We start from the raw sequence: 15,154 nt of genomic DNA on the forward strand, positions 1-15,154 counted from the left end.
AATGGGTCTTACTCCCCACTAATTTCTAGTATGGCAAAAATGGAAATTAAAATAAATGCAATGTATAATCTATGCATCCGTGCTTATTGTTTCATTATCACTCTCCGTTGCACTCTCATTCTTACCCAAAATAAGAATTTCCCTTTCATAAAAAACGACACGAATGTTGATGCAAATATATTAGGGTGCTCACATTCATGTACAACATATGCACATAGACAAATTCAAGAAATTTCATTATTCATGCACTCATCTATAACGATGTCCAATTGTACAGTATTCTCGGTATGCTTAGTTAATCTTGATATGGACACAATCCAATGTTTTGGTATAAGTGAAAAAAATTAATTTATCCATTGCAAATAACAATATTTATGGATATATTAGACGAATTGTTGTTTGATATGTCACTATGCCAAAAAAGCCTTCAGACGACAGATTATATCTGTCGTCTGATGATGTAAAAATCTGTTGTCTAAGTGGCTGCCGTCTCTTAGCCACTCAGACGACAGATATTCTCCGTCATTGATAACGCACTCAGACGACAGATTCAGTTTAAGGTACTGTCGTCTGAAGTACCTAATATTGAAGAATCAGGGTCTTTCTGTCGTCTGAAACACCATACCACTACATATTTATGTTGTTTCTGTCGTCTGATTTGAAGAACAATGACAGTTATATGTCGACTGATTTCATATGTAACAACATTTATATCGTGAGTTATGTTGTTTGAGATTTCTTTGGACTACAGATAATTGTGATTCTTGTGGTTAGATTTGATTTCCAACTACAGTTTTAGTTTTTTTATGTTGTTTGAATGTCACTTGGAGTATAGTCTTACTCAAATTTCTGTTGTCTGAAGTAGTATTCAATCTCATTTTTCTGTTGTTTGTTTGGACTTTAAACCATTGTTTTAGTTATGTTCTGTTGTTTGAGAATGATTAGAAATATACTTTTATGTTGTTTGAAGTTGGTAGAAACAACATATCAACCACCTACTTCTGTTGTCTGAGAGCTCTTTGAACTCTACTTTTCTGTTGTTTAAACGTGGTAGAAACAACAGATGATCACTAGAAAGCGTACCCGCGCTTTGCTGCGGGAATATAGTCGTTCAAGAAACGATAGAAGAATAATCAAACCCATCAAACAAAATCAGAAACACATGAAGAAGTTAGCCAAAAAATTCAACCAAACTTCAGTTGGAAATGCTGCTCTCTGTATACAAATAATAGAAGTGTTTAGTAATCTCTCGAGGGATTAGGTGTCTTATTGGTCCTGTGGCTTGGGCCAGAAGGGGGGATTTTAGGACGCTTTGACATGAGCATAATCCTGAGAAGCTGCTTCCACCTCGATGGTGCTACAAATCAAATAGCAGCAGTCTGTTCTTCACAGTTGGTGCATTCTTTTTGTAAAGCATCTAGGCTTAGTGTTCTGTGATCATTTGGAGCCACCAGGCAAGTTCTAGACGTTGTTGATGTTATGGCTGCCAAAACTGAGAGAAATCAAAACTTTGATGGTATATAGTGAGGTATATAGTGAGGACGGTAGGACACCATAAATCGAAGTTGTGTGTAAAATAGCATGCATTATGAACATGTGGTTATACTGAAATAAAGCATCACATATATTTGGGAGGGATCAAACCACAAATGAAATTTCATCTCTTTTCTAATAATTTTTTTTTACCTCGACTTCCTCTGATGTAAACACTGGCCTGTAAAGTATTAGAGTTTTCCCAAATGTAATCTTCAGAAACTTGATGAACACTGTTTGGAAGCTGCAACAAATTCAATCAGTTCATGATGAACACAATTATTTGATGCTTATAATCATATGAAATGTTACAGAACAGAGCTATTGGAATTGAGGAAAAAGGAAGATAAACATACCAAGTAAACTAGAACAAAAATGAGGGTTTTTTTCACTATATGTTTCAAGTAAAACATAACAATTACTTGTGCTGCTTAAACTTAACATTGCAATGATCAGCATAGGCTTTGTACCTCTCAAATTAATCTTCGCTCCAAAGTAGAAGTACTGCTGTTTAGCCCTAACCTCTCAAGTTCAGCTTCAAACATTGCCTCTATTTTACTCATCGACTCTGAACTCGTAGAACTCTACGATCATACTTGTCCTTATTCTGTTCAGGAGATTTGTTCTAAATCCAACATCAGTAACTATCATCATGTGATCTTCCAGTGTGCTTTCAGTCTGTAGTGTTTATTTGTTCCAAACAAATAACCTACTAACATGAAAGAAAAAAAATCAGAATTACAGGAGAAACTGAAAATGAATTTAAAAAGCATTTAGCTAATGTTTCCTCTTGAAAACCACTACACATTGGTAAAACTAAATATGTAGTAAAGCACCTGAAATTCAAAATTTGAAGGGGCAAAAAAGAGCCTGAAATTCAAAAAATTTGAAGAATTTTTGTTTTCCTCTTTGCATATTCACAATATTTGTTTAAACGAAACTTTAAGATAACATCACTTGCCTCAAACTCAGCATGTCCATGCATCACAACCTTACATGCTTCCAATAGACATTGTCTACAACATGTTCTTATATGAAATGAGTTACAACTTACCGCTGATGTTGAAGATCTCCATCAGCAAAATTACATAGACAAAGTAGCTGCACACAGATAAATGAAGACAGGTCTCACTAAAAAGGAAGAAAAACCAGAGACCAAAAGTTACATGGCAGCTGGGAAAAGAAGTGACAAATCAGAAAAGCAGGAAGCAATACTTGGGATAAATGGCCAACCGTGTCTATCCTAATTATATCGGAAAAAAAAAAAGATAACTATTAACTACTATGATTCATTCCCTATTATTGTCCCAAGCCAACAAAGTAATTTGCCTTTTCGATTTTTGCAAGCTTTATTTGATCCAAATACAAAGACAGCAAATTGATATGTAAATCAGATAGATAGTGACTAATAAAACATGGATATGCCTAGCAGTAATAAAGTAAACTGACCCGACCTTCTTGTTAAAAACTGGAGCTGTTTAAAACGCAAAAAGTACTGGATACAAAGCAAACGAAAGACCGATTAGGATAGCTAGAAAACTGCATACAAATAACTAATTCAAGGAAATCAGTTTAAAGTACGTTGGTATTGACTCTACTAAACCAAAATCTTACCAATCTAAGCAAGAGCTTCCCGTCTCTCTCTTCTCTTTCTTTTCGTTCTTGCCTGTTCTCTTGTCTCTCTCTCTCTCTCTCTCTTTTTGTTTCGTCTCGTCCCTTTCTCTGTGTTGGGGGAATAACTAAATCCCAAAAGAAAATACTAATCTCTGCAACCAAAACCCAGAATTAGAAAATCAAATAAAATGCTACTTGTCTTAAAGTCAATTTATATTTAACCATTTTCAGTTTATACTCTGATCCTACCTATTCTTTCTGAAACAGAGCGAGAAAATCATAAGGAAAAAAGATTCAAGTCAAGCTCAAAATTTTTAAACAACTATAAGCACTCAGGAAATATATCATGGTAAATATTCACAGTATCAACATAGTTAACAATAACTGAGCAGGCACGCCTGAAGAATTGGATGCATTCCTACAAAATAAAATGATTAAATTCAACTTGGATCCTAGAGAAACAAATAACTTTAGAAAAGTTTCTTTATGTAACAAAGTTTAGATTTTTCAATAGAACTATGGTATGAAGACGGTATCTGCTATGAGTAAAGTACCTAACACCAGTGGTACCGACTCTCCAAGTTTTAGACGGAAGAGCAGATACAGGGGTTAGAATTGGAAACAGAGCAGTGTGTGCGCCTGAACAATTTACAATACACAGATTGAAAAGCATACAGAGCAAGAAGAAGACGATTGCAAATCCCAGATGATGTTAAGCACTACCCAAAATCAAATTTCAAACAGAAACTACAACTATCCATCCACCAATTGAAATCTAATCGCTATATTGCATGGCTGTAGCTTCTGGCTTCCCTCAAAAACCAACTGCTTGTTGTGCTAAATAACCCAATTGAATAAAATTTACAGGAATCAAAGAATAAAAACAAAAGTACCCAATTGAAATCAAGGTTGAAACTTTAGTGTAGAATCCAATGCAAATTTGAAAGGAGAAGAGTGGGTACTGACTCTCTTGGTCCAATTCAATGGCCTTGTACTGGACTCCCAATTTTAGAACGAAGAGCTGCTTCACGCAAACACAGTAAGGACAAAGCTTGTTGCTGCGAAACAAAATCTCATTGTCAAATTTCCATATTGGTTCAAAACGATCGACAATTCTATATATATAGACACACAGAAGAAGATGAAATGGTAGAGAGAACCTGAAGATGACTACCGGATTGGACGAGACGAGCTCCTTCACCTTGCCCAACGCCATTTCAAAAACGACGACGCTTTCGATTTCGAAACCCTAAATCCCCAAATCGCTCCCGATTTTGTGATCTCTGTTGGGTGTAGATCCGGACTCGCAGTCGGAAGCATGTGGTGCTGACTTTCGATATCGTTGGATGACGCAGCCTGGGTCAACTAATTGGAGGCCGAAGAGTCCATTGGTAATGGCGATGTAGCCGGATGATGCTCGGAGGTAGAAGATGGAGAATTGAGAAACCAGATCTACTTTCTCTCTCTTCGTACTGTCTTCTCTCATCTCTACGCTTCAATTTCTATTTCCTTGAAGAACTTGACTTGACCCGGCCGGCTTTGGTTGTTGGTTTGTAGAGCGATATGAGAGAGCAACGAGGGTGAAAGAGCATCGAAGAAGAGGTGCTACTAGGTTTGGGAGATGGAAAATGAGTTTTCTGATTTTTTTTTCACCAAGTGTGGGAAAGCACGGGGCCGGGTCTAGGTCTATTAAAAGATCTGTTTTAGTTCAGCCAAAAATAGGTTTTTGTCCACACAAGAAGAAATAATTTCTTCATTTACTCAGACAACAGATTCTGTTGTCTGAGTTTTCTAAATTACAACAAACTTGAAAAAATTGATCTAGTATTGATTTTGATACTATTTAGACAACAGAAATAGTTAAAACTGTCGTCTGAAGACGTTCAAAAAAATCAGACAACAGAAAAAACCTCTTCTGTCGTCTGAGGGGTATGGTCTGAAGCATTTTTTGGCATAGTGTGTGATCAATACTAAATAAGGTACAAGATACATTAGATTCTAACCTGAATACTAACTAGTCACAACCGTGCTGTTTCACTAAACTCTAAGGTTAGGGTTTTTTCATCAGCGTAGATCTTCTCAACAGTAATGGTCTCCACTGATGCAATGGCTGCACGTCTAGCCTCCTCCCTTGCCATCGTGGAAGGGAAGAAGCTAGTTGAGTTGCGTCCGTCCAAGGGTTTATGACAGTCGGAGGTTTTCATGATAGGCAATCTTTTCATATCGAGGGATTACACATATCGATCTTTTCTGGGAATGTTTTGATCAGCATGGAGAGTCAATGGCACGCTTATGGTTGAAGAGACTAGTGAGAATGATAGGTTCTCTTCTCTTTCTTGGATCCGGCTGATAAAGCTAGGGTCTGGAAGGGAGGGCCATGGGGTTTCAACCAAGCTCCGATTGCAATGGCGGACTATGATGGGGTTAGCCAAGTGACAGCGGTGCAACTGAAGACGTCGTCTTATTGGATGACTCTACTTGATGTGCCTCCTACATTCAGATCACAACGAATCATGAGGCTCATCGGCAGCACGTTGGGTGAGTTTAAGAAATATGATGAACCGGCTTTCAAGATGAGGGTGCTGCGCATAAGGGTGCAAATTGGTTATGCCACACCGTTACTATTCAAGAGTCGTTTCTGGGTGGATGCCGACGTTTAGTTCATGGTGAAATATAAGTATGATAACCTGTATGGCCGCTGCAGATGTTTTGGTTTTGTCACCCATGTCGGCCTCTCATGCTCAGGGCCAAAACTGAATGAGGAGGATGATGACGATGAGACTGTGGGCACGGTGGCACAGCCTTTTGGGCTGACTGTGTTGCTTGAAGACCAGGGTACGAGCTCTAATACTGATAGGGTTTTGGCAAATGGCCAAACCCTGGTTTTTCTAGCCAAAATTTCTTGCATCCTGGAGGCTTTTCTTCCTCAATCAGTGGCAGAAATGCAACAGGCCCAGAGGCAAGTACAAATTAGAAAGTTGGAGGAGTCGTGTCAAAATGTTGTGTCAATTATAGGGCAGAGACATCTAAGGGAAGGTGATGAGGTAACCATCTCTTTGAAGAAATTGCGTTTGAGCTTAGCTATCGGAAAAAAAGAATCTTGATGCAGTGACAATGGGGTTAGAGGTACCCTCTGGTAATGTTGAATAATCTAAGAGGAAGAAGGACCGGCCTATGGGAAGCTTGAACAAGCTGCCTTATGGTACGGCGAGGAAGGGCAAGAATGGCGCCAAGAGTGATACTGAGTCGGGAAAGATGAATAAGAGCAGGAAGACTAACCTGATGCCCAAATTGTTGGTTGCTGAAGAGGCTGAGGATGAGGCTGGTTCCAACCCAAATGGGAAGGAGCTAGCACTTTCTTAAGTCTCTATGCTATTAGACATCTGGTTACAAGCCTCTTAAAGTAGGAGTAATCTCTATGAGTTTTTCTAAGATGTTTCTAGTTATTATTTGTACCAAAATTATGTGCTGGCAGATTAGACTAGAAAAATAATTTTTCCTTTAGGAAGAGAGGTTGTTCTTGCTTGGTTAGGCTTGCTTTCTACTGAGCGTCCGTTTAGATTTTAATGAGTTTAGTTTTGTCTTAGATATGTTGTTTGGTTCTTTACTGGATTTCTTGTGTAAGTGCATGTTAGACTTTGGCTTATTTAAGGATGGTGCTATTCACACACCCATTTTCTCTATTCACACACCCCTTCTATTTTTTTATTACTTTAATTCAATTTTCTTTTACAAATTACCCTAACTACCCTCCCTTGCAATTCTGATTATTTTTCTTTTTTCTTTTTTCTATTTGGCAAGTCAATCATCCCCAAATCCTAAACCCTTGTTTTCCCGTAGACAAGGACTTCCAAACTCTTTGCGATTGCTTCTTTTCTTTACTTTTCCATCTGACTAACATTTGACTATGTTTGATCATATTTTGATTATTCTGGCCTTGCATAATACATTCTTATTATTTTTTGATTGCGAGTTTAGCAATCATATACTCATTACTATGTATATATGGCTGAGGATTTATGGCCAGTTGAGATGCTTTGATTCCATGTTGATCAGTGTACTATGCTATTTTGCAACATTTGAGATACTATTGCATAGGATCTACTTGTTACATACTGGAAATAATGTACGTTCCAAAGTCTAGTATTTTTTCTCAGCCTAATGTTGAACTTTTATTTATGGGTGAGTGTTCTTTCAATACAGTTATCTAAAATACTGACTTGATACACATTTACGCAAGCGTACGTATCATTGTCAAGATAGGGAAGTATTATGTCCAAAGTTTATCGTACCACGGGGATTAGTGGCTAACCCACAATCCTTGGGTAATCGGAAATAAAGATACTTAGCAAACAAAAGAAAAAGAAGATAAATAAAAATTCTACTCTAAAGCACCAAGCCTTAGAAATGCTCGGCTTTGGTTCTCACCAAAGCCTAATCAAAACTATGAGCCTAGTGGTGGTTATTTACAATGAGTCGAAATTGTCACCAAAAATTGTAATTTAAATTTCTAATAACTAAATTGCAACAATTTAAATGAAAACTCAAATAACAACTAAATTAAATAAAGTAATGCAAAGTAAGAAATTGAGATAAATTGGGGGTTGGTAGCTAGGGATGATTCCTAACCCTAATTCAATGCTCTCGATGCTAATTTGATTTATGTGCTATTTATTAAAGATGGTAGAAGCCGTACCCAAGGCTTTTCAAGGCTCAAGGGCCGTGATGCGGCCAAAATAGACACTCAATTTAAAACCCTGTTGTCATTCGTTAGTATATAAGCAAGTAGGGATCGTTCTAACCGGGGATTGAGGGTACTCCTGCAAAGATGGGTCAATTTAAATTAGTAATTATTAAAACAAGTATTAACAAGTATTTATCTACAAATTTACACAAGAAACAACCATAAAAAAGGGGAGATTCAACTTTTGGGTTTCTAAGTTCCTACAAAATAAAACAAAGAGATAATTATATACATGTGATCGACTTCTTCACACTCAATTCAGAATTTTCAATCCATATCAATATGCAACGAATTAGTTCAATCTAAACAACCTAAAATCGTGCCAACACTAAATATCATAAATGAATTCGAAGTACAAGTCTGAAGAGATCGAGTACCACTTTAATTCTTCTTTTGAATCTCCTAAGTTAGGAAAAGTCCGTAACTTAAAATATTTCATATAAAACATCACGTTAATACTGAAGAGCATCCGTCAACATTAAATATGAATCATAAGTGCAATTAGAATTCTGAATTCAAACATGTATGCATCCATAAGAAGTTACAAACGCACAAACATGTAGCATATAATCTCGACCATTGTACATAGCCTTTACCACTTCAATTTATGCCCTAAAACGATTAGGTGAATTAGAACACAAATTTGGCTTTATTAACCTGCAGATTAACATCATTGTTCAACCAAAATCATATGCTTAAAGATATAAAAGGATGGCACAAAATCAGATTGCAAAGATATCATAAACAACTCAAGAACATAAAGAAATGAATCTGAAAATTACTAACATAAACTCGTTCGTAACAAAAATCCAACTCCAATGATAAAGTTCATAATCAAAATCTGAAATTCAATACTAAAGAGTATGAAAACAGAAATAAGGGCCATGGATTACACTTTTTGATCTTCAAGGAAGCTTGGAGAACGTCAAGAGAACACAGGGCTTGGCCTTCAAGAACACGAACAGCCTTGGAGAAGTCCTAAAGCTCTTCACGCTGAGAGGCTTTTTCTGAATATTTGGAGAGGGTTTTGGAGAGAAGAGAGCTAGGCTAATGAACTGAATTTTGTGTGTAGAAGTGATGATTTTGGAGTAGAGAATGGCTGCTATTTATAGTGGAATTCTCATCTCTTGTGATGCAATCATAGCCAATCATCTCGAGGTGATTTCTCCTCCAAATTTGCTTGATTTGCTCATGACAAAGTCTTGATTTTTCTGATCTCTTTTCCCCTTAATGACTCATTATATATTCCTTGAATAATGACCAGATACATCCCTTATTCCTCTCCTTTGAATTGCACTGATTTCTTCTTCCAATTTTGCACATAATGAACTCCTACAATCAAGAAAAATCAGAATTTAATTAGAGTTTATAATCAATAAGAAATCAGATAATTAGGAATAAATATTGATTAAAAACAATCCATTTTATCTCCTCGAATTATTCCTCATTAATCCTTCAATTTTTCTTGATTTAATCACTCAAGAGTTTCTAATGGGATGGACTCTCATTAAAATATAAAAATCAGAAATAGAAAAGTTCAAATGAAGAAAGTTTCCTAAAACAAAATAGGAAATATTTCCTAAAATGAAAGAGGAAAGTTTCTAAAATGACTTGTCCTTAATTTACTCTCATTTCTGCTCTTTTTCGCTTGTTTTCTCCATTTCAGTCCTTGAAGTACCTAAAAACATAAACTATGTTATAATTATTAATTTTAAGAGAATAACTTAGCCAAATGAGGGAAAATATATATTAAAAACGTCACACTTTGTGCTCCTATCAGGCCGAAATTCCCTTTCATGGTATTCCTACTCCGGTTCAAGGGCCGTAGGAATTCACTTGACATGAATTAGAGCCGGTTCAAGGGTCACTAATTCACATCAAGAGGCCTAGAGTTCGAGAAATTAGGCAACTAAGCTCACCATAATTGCGATCAAGCTAATCATGTAGTGAACCATGCTTGTACTTCTCACGAATATTAAATCGGGGTTCTAGCTCTAAAATCTAAGGATGTCATCCCCTAAATTTTAATCTAGACTTATTAAAACACATACCCAAGAGTTGACAATTCCTAAGCATGCATTCTAATCAATTATCACAAAACACAAGCATCCAATAATTAACAAATTCCATATATAAATTAAATTAAGCATCCATTACATCAAATTTGGGCTAGGGCACACAACCCTAACCCCCAACAAGAGAATTACTCACAACCCATAATTAAATTAACATCAACAAACATCAATTAAAGAGGAAAAAGTGAAAAGAAGTGAGAAGTAACAAGAACAAGTCACAATTGCTATGAAGCAATTATGACAAGCCTTGATTTATAGCTCCCCACTTTTACCCAATCTTCAAATCTTGATGATGATGAAGTCCTTTGATGCTTGGAAGTTTTGGGTGAGTAATTCTCAAATACCCGAAAGAAATTAAACTAAAGCTAAAATGGAAATGGAGAAGGAGGATGGGAGAAGAGAATGAGAAAGAGAGCAGCCTAAAGGGGCTGCCTCTGTTTTGTGGTGCGGCTCTGTGCTAGGTATGTAGGGTTTAGCCCTCTGTTTCGGAGAGAGAGAGAATCATTTATATCGGTGGCTGGGGTCTTGAGGTCGAAAGAAGAGAGGATGAGATAAGATGTGGTAACGTGGCAGCTTAAGAGAGGGAGAGAGGCAAAGGAAAGAGTGGATTGAGTCGCGTGTGGCAGAAGAGAATGACTAAAAGATGGTGCGACTATGTAACTTAATTAAACCAAAAGGAACATGCGCAGCTCCCTTTGTAATTAAACCAATTTTTGGTTTAATTAATAATTAAGCTACCACCCATTTTTTTCAATATAAACCCACGTGTAATTAGATTAATTTTGCTGCCAATTTCTTCTTTGTCTCATTTTCGCCCATTTCAATATGTTGACTCGAGGTTGACTTTCATCTTTTTGTCGAAAATTCAATTTGCTTCAATTCGCACCATCTTCTCACAATTTCCGTAACTCTGCTTATTTCCTACAAAATAAATAAAAGTGGATTAATTACATAATAATTGACATGAGAATTAACTTAATTCTAGTGTTTTAGATATAATTACACGTATATAAATGCGTGTAATCAAATACATTATATTAAGAGTTTCATACCGTTGATTATGTGTGTGTCTGCATTTGTCTAGCTCCTCAGGCAAGTCTTGTTCAAATAATTAATTTTGAATTATACTCCAAATTTTTTTTTTGGTACCTAGAAATTTCCCAAATTTGCAGACTGCATTTGTAAATGGCTTATTGCCAATCTATAAGAGACGAGAAACTCAAATAAGCTAGGTGCGATATTGGAACCCGAGAAACCAAGGGAGTAAAGCATGCTTCTTACCCCCCTTACTTGTATGAGGACAAACTTTGCAAGTTAGATTCAGTTAGATGAACATAATTACCTGGGAACATATTCCTTGTCTAATAATACAGGTCATTCCACTTAATGAACATAATATTTTTCATTCATTTATATAGGTAAAAGAAAAATATTGATTTATTGTATAATGAGTATTTGATTTATGATTGACTTGCCAAATAAAAGGAAAAGGAAAACACTATGAAATGAAACAACAAAGATGGAACAAAAATATAGAAATAACAAAGCATCTTCTTCATCAAGTGTAGAATAAAGTAATAAACTAAACTATTCGTCTGACCTAGTCGCTCTCGGCGCTTGGAATACTTTCTAGGGCTAGAAAGCAAAATTTGGCGTCCATGGATTTGGATTTGCTTAGTTGGAATTATAGAGGGATCTGCAATGATGCAACAATACGGGCTTTGAAGGACTTGATTTCTCAGAATCGTCCTCAGATCGTTTTTTTGTGTGAGACGAAGATAAGTAGAGAGAGGGAGTTCGAAACTCTACGTAAGGCGCTAGGGTTTGCTAACGCAAAGGCGGTGCTCAGTGAAGGCCAAGCTGGTGGGCTAGAGTTGTTTTGGAATGACGATGTGCATCTGAATCTAGGGACGACGTCAGCACATCACATTGACGCCGTGGTTGGCGAGTCTGGAGTTTCGTCTTGGAGAGTGACTGGGTTCTATGGGTATGCCAGAACGAGTGAAAGAGATCGCTCCTGGCAATTATTACGAGATCTTTCTGACCTGGATTCGCTTCCCTGGATTGTGATAGGAGATTTCAACGAAATCTTGAACAATGGGGAGAAGATATATGGTCCAATACGAGCGGAAAGACAAATGAGAGGCTTCCGTGAGGCTTTAGGATATTGCGACTTGTTGGACCTAGGGTTCCATGGCGCTATGGCCACTTGGTGGAATTCGGAGACGTTATTGTGTCTAGATAGGGCGATCTGCACTCCATCTTGGTTTGATTTGTTTAGGCATTCAAAACTATTTCACCTTCCGCCTTCAGATTTTGACCATGTACCTCTGCTTCTGAAGGCTAGCACAGCCCCTCTGGTGGTGCGGTCCAAAAAGCATAATTTCAAGTTTGAGGCATTCTGGTTACAACATCCTGAATGCGACGGAGTGGTGAAAGAGGCATAGAGGACGGATGTTGCCGGAACACCTATGTTTTGTGTTACGAAGAAGATTGTACACACTAGGATGCAGTTTGATAAGTGGCAGAAGCAAGTGTTTCGAGGTAGACAAACAATTACAGATGAGAGGGATTCGAGCTAGACTGGAGGAACTGTTGGAGGTACCAATCTCAGTGGAAGTGCAGAATGAAAAGAAGACTTTGATGGACAAGCTTCAATATTTATTATACCAGGAGGAGTTATTTTGGAGACAGCGATCGAAGGTCACCTGGTTAAAGGAGGGGGACCGCAATACGAGCTATTTTCATCGGAAGACTGAGAATAGGAAGAGGAAGAATATGTTACAGGGCTTGTTTGATGAAGATGGGCAGTGGCACGATGATGATTCTGGTATTGCAGGGGTGGTTACGGACTACTTTGCTAAAATGTTCATGGCTTCGGAGATTGATTATGAAGCTGTGGACAAAACTTTGGAGGCCATTATCCCGGTTGTAACTCCGGAGATGAATATTCAACTTTGTGCACCCTATACTCGGGATGAGGTGCGTTCTGCACTTTTTCAGATGTACCCGACTAAATCACCAGGGCCGGATGGTATGCCTCCTCTCTTTTTCCAATTGGGAACATATTGGTGATGATGTTTTTGAGGCAGTTCAGAGCTTTTTGCAGACGGGTCAGCTTCTTAAGCAAATCAATTTCACTCATATTTGTCTCATTCCCAAGGTTGATAATCCCGAACATATGTCTGCTCTGAGACCGATAGCTTTATGTAATGTTATTTACAAAATCTGCTTTAAGGCAATTGCAAATAGGTTAAAGGTAGTTTTACCTTTTGTGATATCACCTTTTCAGAGTGCTTTTGTCCCAGGTAGACTGATCACGGATAATATTTTAGTTGCGAACGAGATTGCACATTTTGTGCATAATAAAAGGGAGGGCAGTGAGGGTTTCATAGCCTTGAAATTAGATCTGAGCAAAGCCTATGATAGAATGGAGTGGGTTTTTCTGGAAAAGGTTATGTATCGCTTTGGCTTTGCTCATAATTGGATTCAGATGATTATGCAATGTGTCCGTACTGTTAGTTACTCTAATCTGGTGAGGGGTAAGCCATGGGGATTTCTCAAGCCAAGCAGAGGACTACGACAAGGGGATCCTTTGTCTCCCTATCTATTTCTCATTGGGGCTGAAGGCTTCTCTGCTTTGTTAAAGCAAAAACAGTCTGCAGGACTGTTACCAGGAATTGGGGTTTGTTCAGGGGCTCCTCTGGTCAACCATTTATTGTTTGCGGATGATAGTATGATCTATGCTCAGGCTTCATTGGAGGCTTGTTCTGAGTTGCAGGATGTCTTTGAAACCTATGGACGGGCTTCGGGACAACTTATTAACTTCAGTAAAAGTTTCGTAGTATTTAGTAAGAATGTGACTGTGGAGGTGCAAGAGGAGGTGTCAGATTTTTTAGGCGTTGAAGTAGTGGCTTCGCATGACAAGTATTTGGGGTTACCCACATATGTGGGACGCAAGAAACTTCGACCTTTCACTATATAAAGGACAGATTGGCCAAGAAACTGGCTGGTTGGCAAGGGAAGTTGTTAAGTGGCGCTGGGAAGGATATCCTAATTCGAGTGGTGGCTCAGGCGTTACCCACATATGCCATGAGTGTTTTTCAACTGACCCAAAGCTTTTGCGAGGACCTTGAACAGATGTGTGCAAGGTTTTGGTGGGGTAGCACTTTGGATAAACGGAAGATTCATTGGAAGAAGTGGGATGCCTTATGTAACCCGAAGGAGGAATGTGGATTAGGGTTCCGAAGCCTTTCTAATTTTAATACAGCGATGTTGGCAAAACAAGCTTGGCGAGTCCTCAACAACCCTTCTTCACTTATTGCTTGTCTCTATAAGGCTAAATATTTCTCGGATAGTACTTTCTGGGATGCACCATCTCATGAGTCTCCTTCCTTTTCGTGGAGGAGCATTTTTTCCACTAAAGAACTGTTACAGAGTAGTTATTGTTGGCAGGTGGGGGATGGTACTAGCATTTTTGTGTTCTCGGATAATTGGATTCCGGCTTTGCCTTTGGGGAAACCAACGGGATTAAGACTGGCAGTGGATGAGGTTCACATTGTGAGTGATTTGATGTTAGGTACAGGGGGTTGGAATGTTGAGTTAATTGCTCGGCTATTTTCAAGAGAGGAGGCTGCTGCAATCATGGCGATTCCCTTGAGTAGACGAAGTGTGGTGGATAGATTGAGTTGGAGGTTGTCCAGAGATGGTAAATTCTCAGTTAAATCTGCTTATAGGTATGCTTTTGCCCATTCTTCGAGCTATAGTCCCCTGACATTACCGGTGGGAGCTTTGTTTTGGAAGAAATTGTGGAAGGCTTCGATTCCGAATAAGGCTAAGATTCATATATGGCGGGTCTGTTTAGATATATTACCCTCTCTAGGGAGTCTGGCATTGAAAAGAGTAGTAGTGGACTCGGCGGAGTGCATGCTGTGTGGGTTTAATAGGGAGACGACAATCCATTTGTGCAGGGACTGTCCCTTTACGCAAGAAGTTGTGTAATCCAGGGCCATTCTGAAGCAGGTATGTTATAACCCACAGGTGGTACAGAGTGATTTACTTGGTTGGTTGAATTTCTGTGCCAAGGAATTATCTTTGAGGAATTTTGGGGAGTTTATGTTTCTCTTATGGGGAGTTTGGAAGGAGCGCAATGAAAGAGTGTGGAACCAGAAATGTACTGTGGCTTGTG

General features: G+C 38.2%; 2 protein-coding genes across 5 annotated transcripts; one reads left to right on the plus strand and one right to left on the minus strand.

Moving 5' to 3' along the window:
• Window positions 1-1,466: 1,466 nt before the first annotated feature.
• Window positions 1,467-4,432, minus strand: LOC133717185 (uncharacterized). 4 transcript variants are annotated; one of them, XM_062143854.1, is made up of 8 exons: window positions 4,308-4,432; window positions 4,114-4,205; window positions 3,148-3,299; window positions 2,988-3,028; window positions 2,588-2,634; window positions 2,004-2,242; window positions 1,687-1,777; window positions 1,467-1,483 (listed from the first exon to the last, which is right to left on the minus strand). In XM_062143854.1, the coding sequence occupies exons 1-6, from the start codon at window positions 4,361-4,363 to the stop codon at window positions 2,184-2,186; spliced, it is 447 nt and encodes a 148-aa protein (XP_061999838.1). In that variant the 5' UTR covers window positions 4,364-4,432; the 3' UTR covers window positions 1,467-1,483; window positions 1,687-1,777; window positions 2,004-2,183. The 4 variants fall into 4 exon arrangements, with proteins under 4 accessions (XP_061999838.1, XP_061999835.1, XP_061999836.1 ...); XM_062143851.1 differs by having other exon boundaries at window positions 2,004-2,245; XM_062143852.1 differs by having other exon boundaries at window positions 1,468-1,492; window positions 2,004-2,245.
• A 7,192-nt stretch (window positions 4,433-11,624) lies between these two features.
• LOC133716965 (uncharacterized) lies at window positions 11,625-12,413 on the plus strand. Its single transcript, XM_062143591.1, has one exon. The coding sequence runs from the start codon at window positions 11,625-11,627 to the stop codon at window positions 12,411-12,413; it is 789 nt and encodes a 262-aa protein (XP_061999575.1).
• The last annotated feature ends 2,741 nt before the right edge of the window (window positions 12,414-15,154 follow it).

This window comes from Rosa rugosa, chromosome 6, assembly GCF_958449725.1.
Source record: "Rosa rugosa chromosome 6, drRosRugo1.1, whole genome shotgun sequence".
In the NCBI taxonomy this organism is placed as follows: Eukaryota; Viridiplantae; Streptophyta; class Magnoliopsida; order Rosales; family Rosaceae; genus Rosa; species Rosa rugosa.

What these genes read in the sequence shown, in the direction of transcription:
- LOC133717185 (XM_062143851.1), bottom strand. Translation starts at nt 4,363, where the DNA reads ATGGCGTTGGGCAAGGTGAAGGAGCTCGTCTCGTCCAATCCGGTAGTC. An exon ending in CTCCAGTTTTTAACAAGAAG is followed by an intron (nt 2,635 to 2,987) that starts GTCGGGTCAGTT and finishes ATCTGTGTGCAG; the next exon opens with CTACTTTGTCTATGTAATTT. An exon ending in GGAGATCTTCAACATCAGCG is followed by an intron (nt 2,246 to 2,587) that starts GTAAGTTGTAAC and finishes CTTTCATGTTAG; the next exon opens with TAGGTTATTTGTTTGGAACA.
- LOC133716965 (XM_062143591.1), top strand. Translation starts at nt 11,625, where the DNA reads ATGGATTTGGATTTGCTTAGTTGGAATTATAGAGGGATCTGCAATGAT.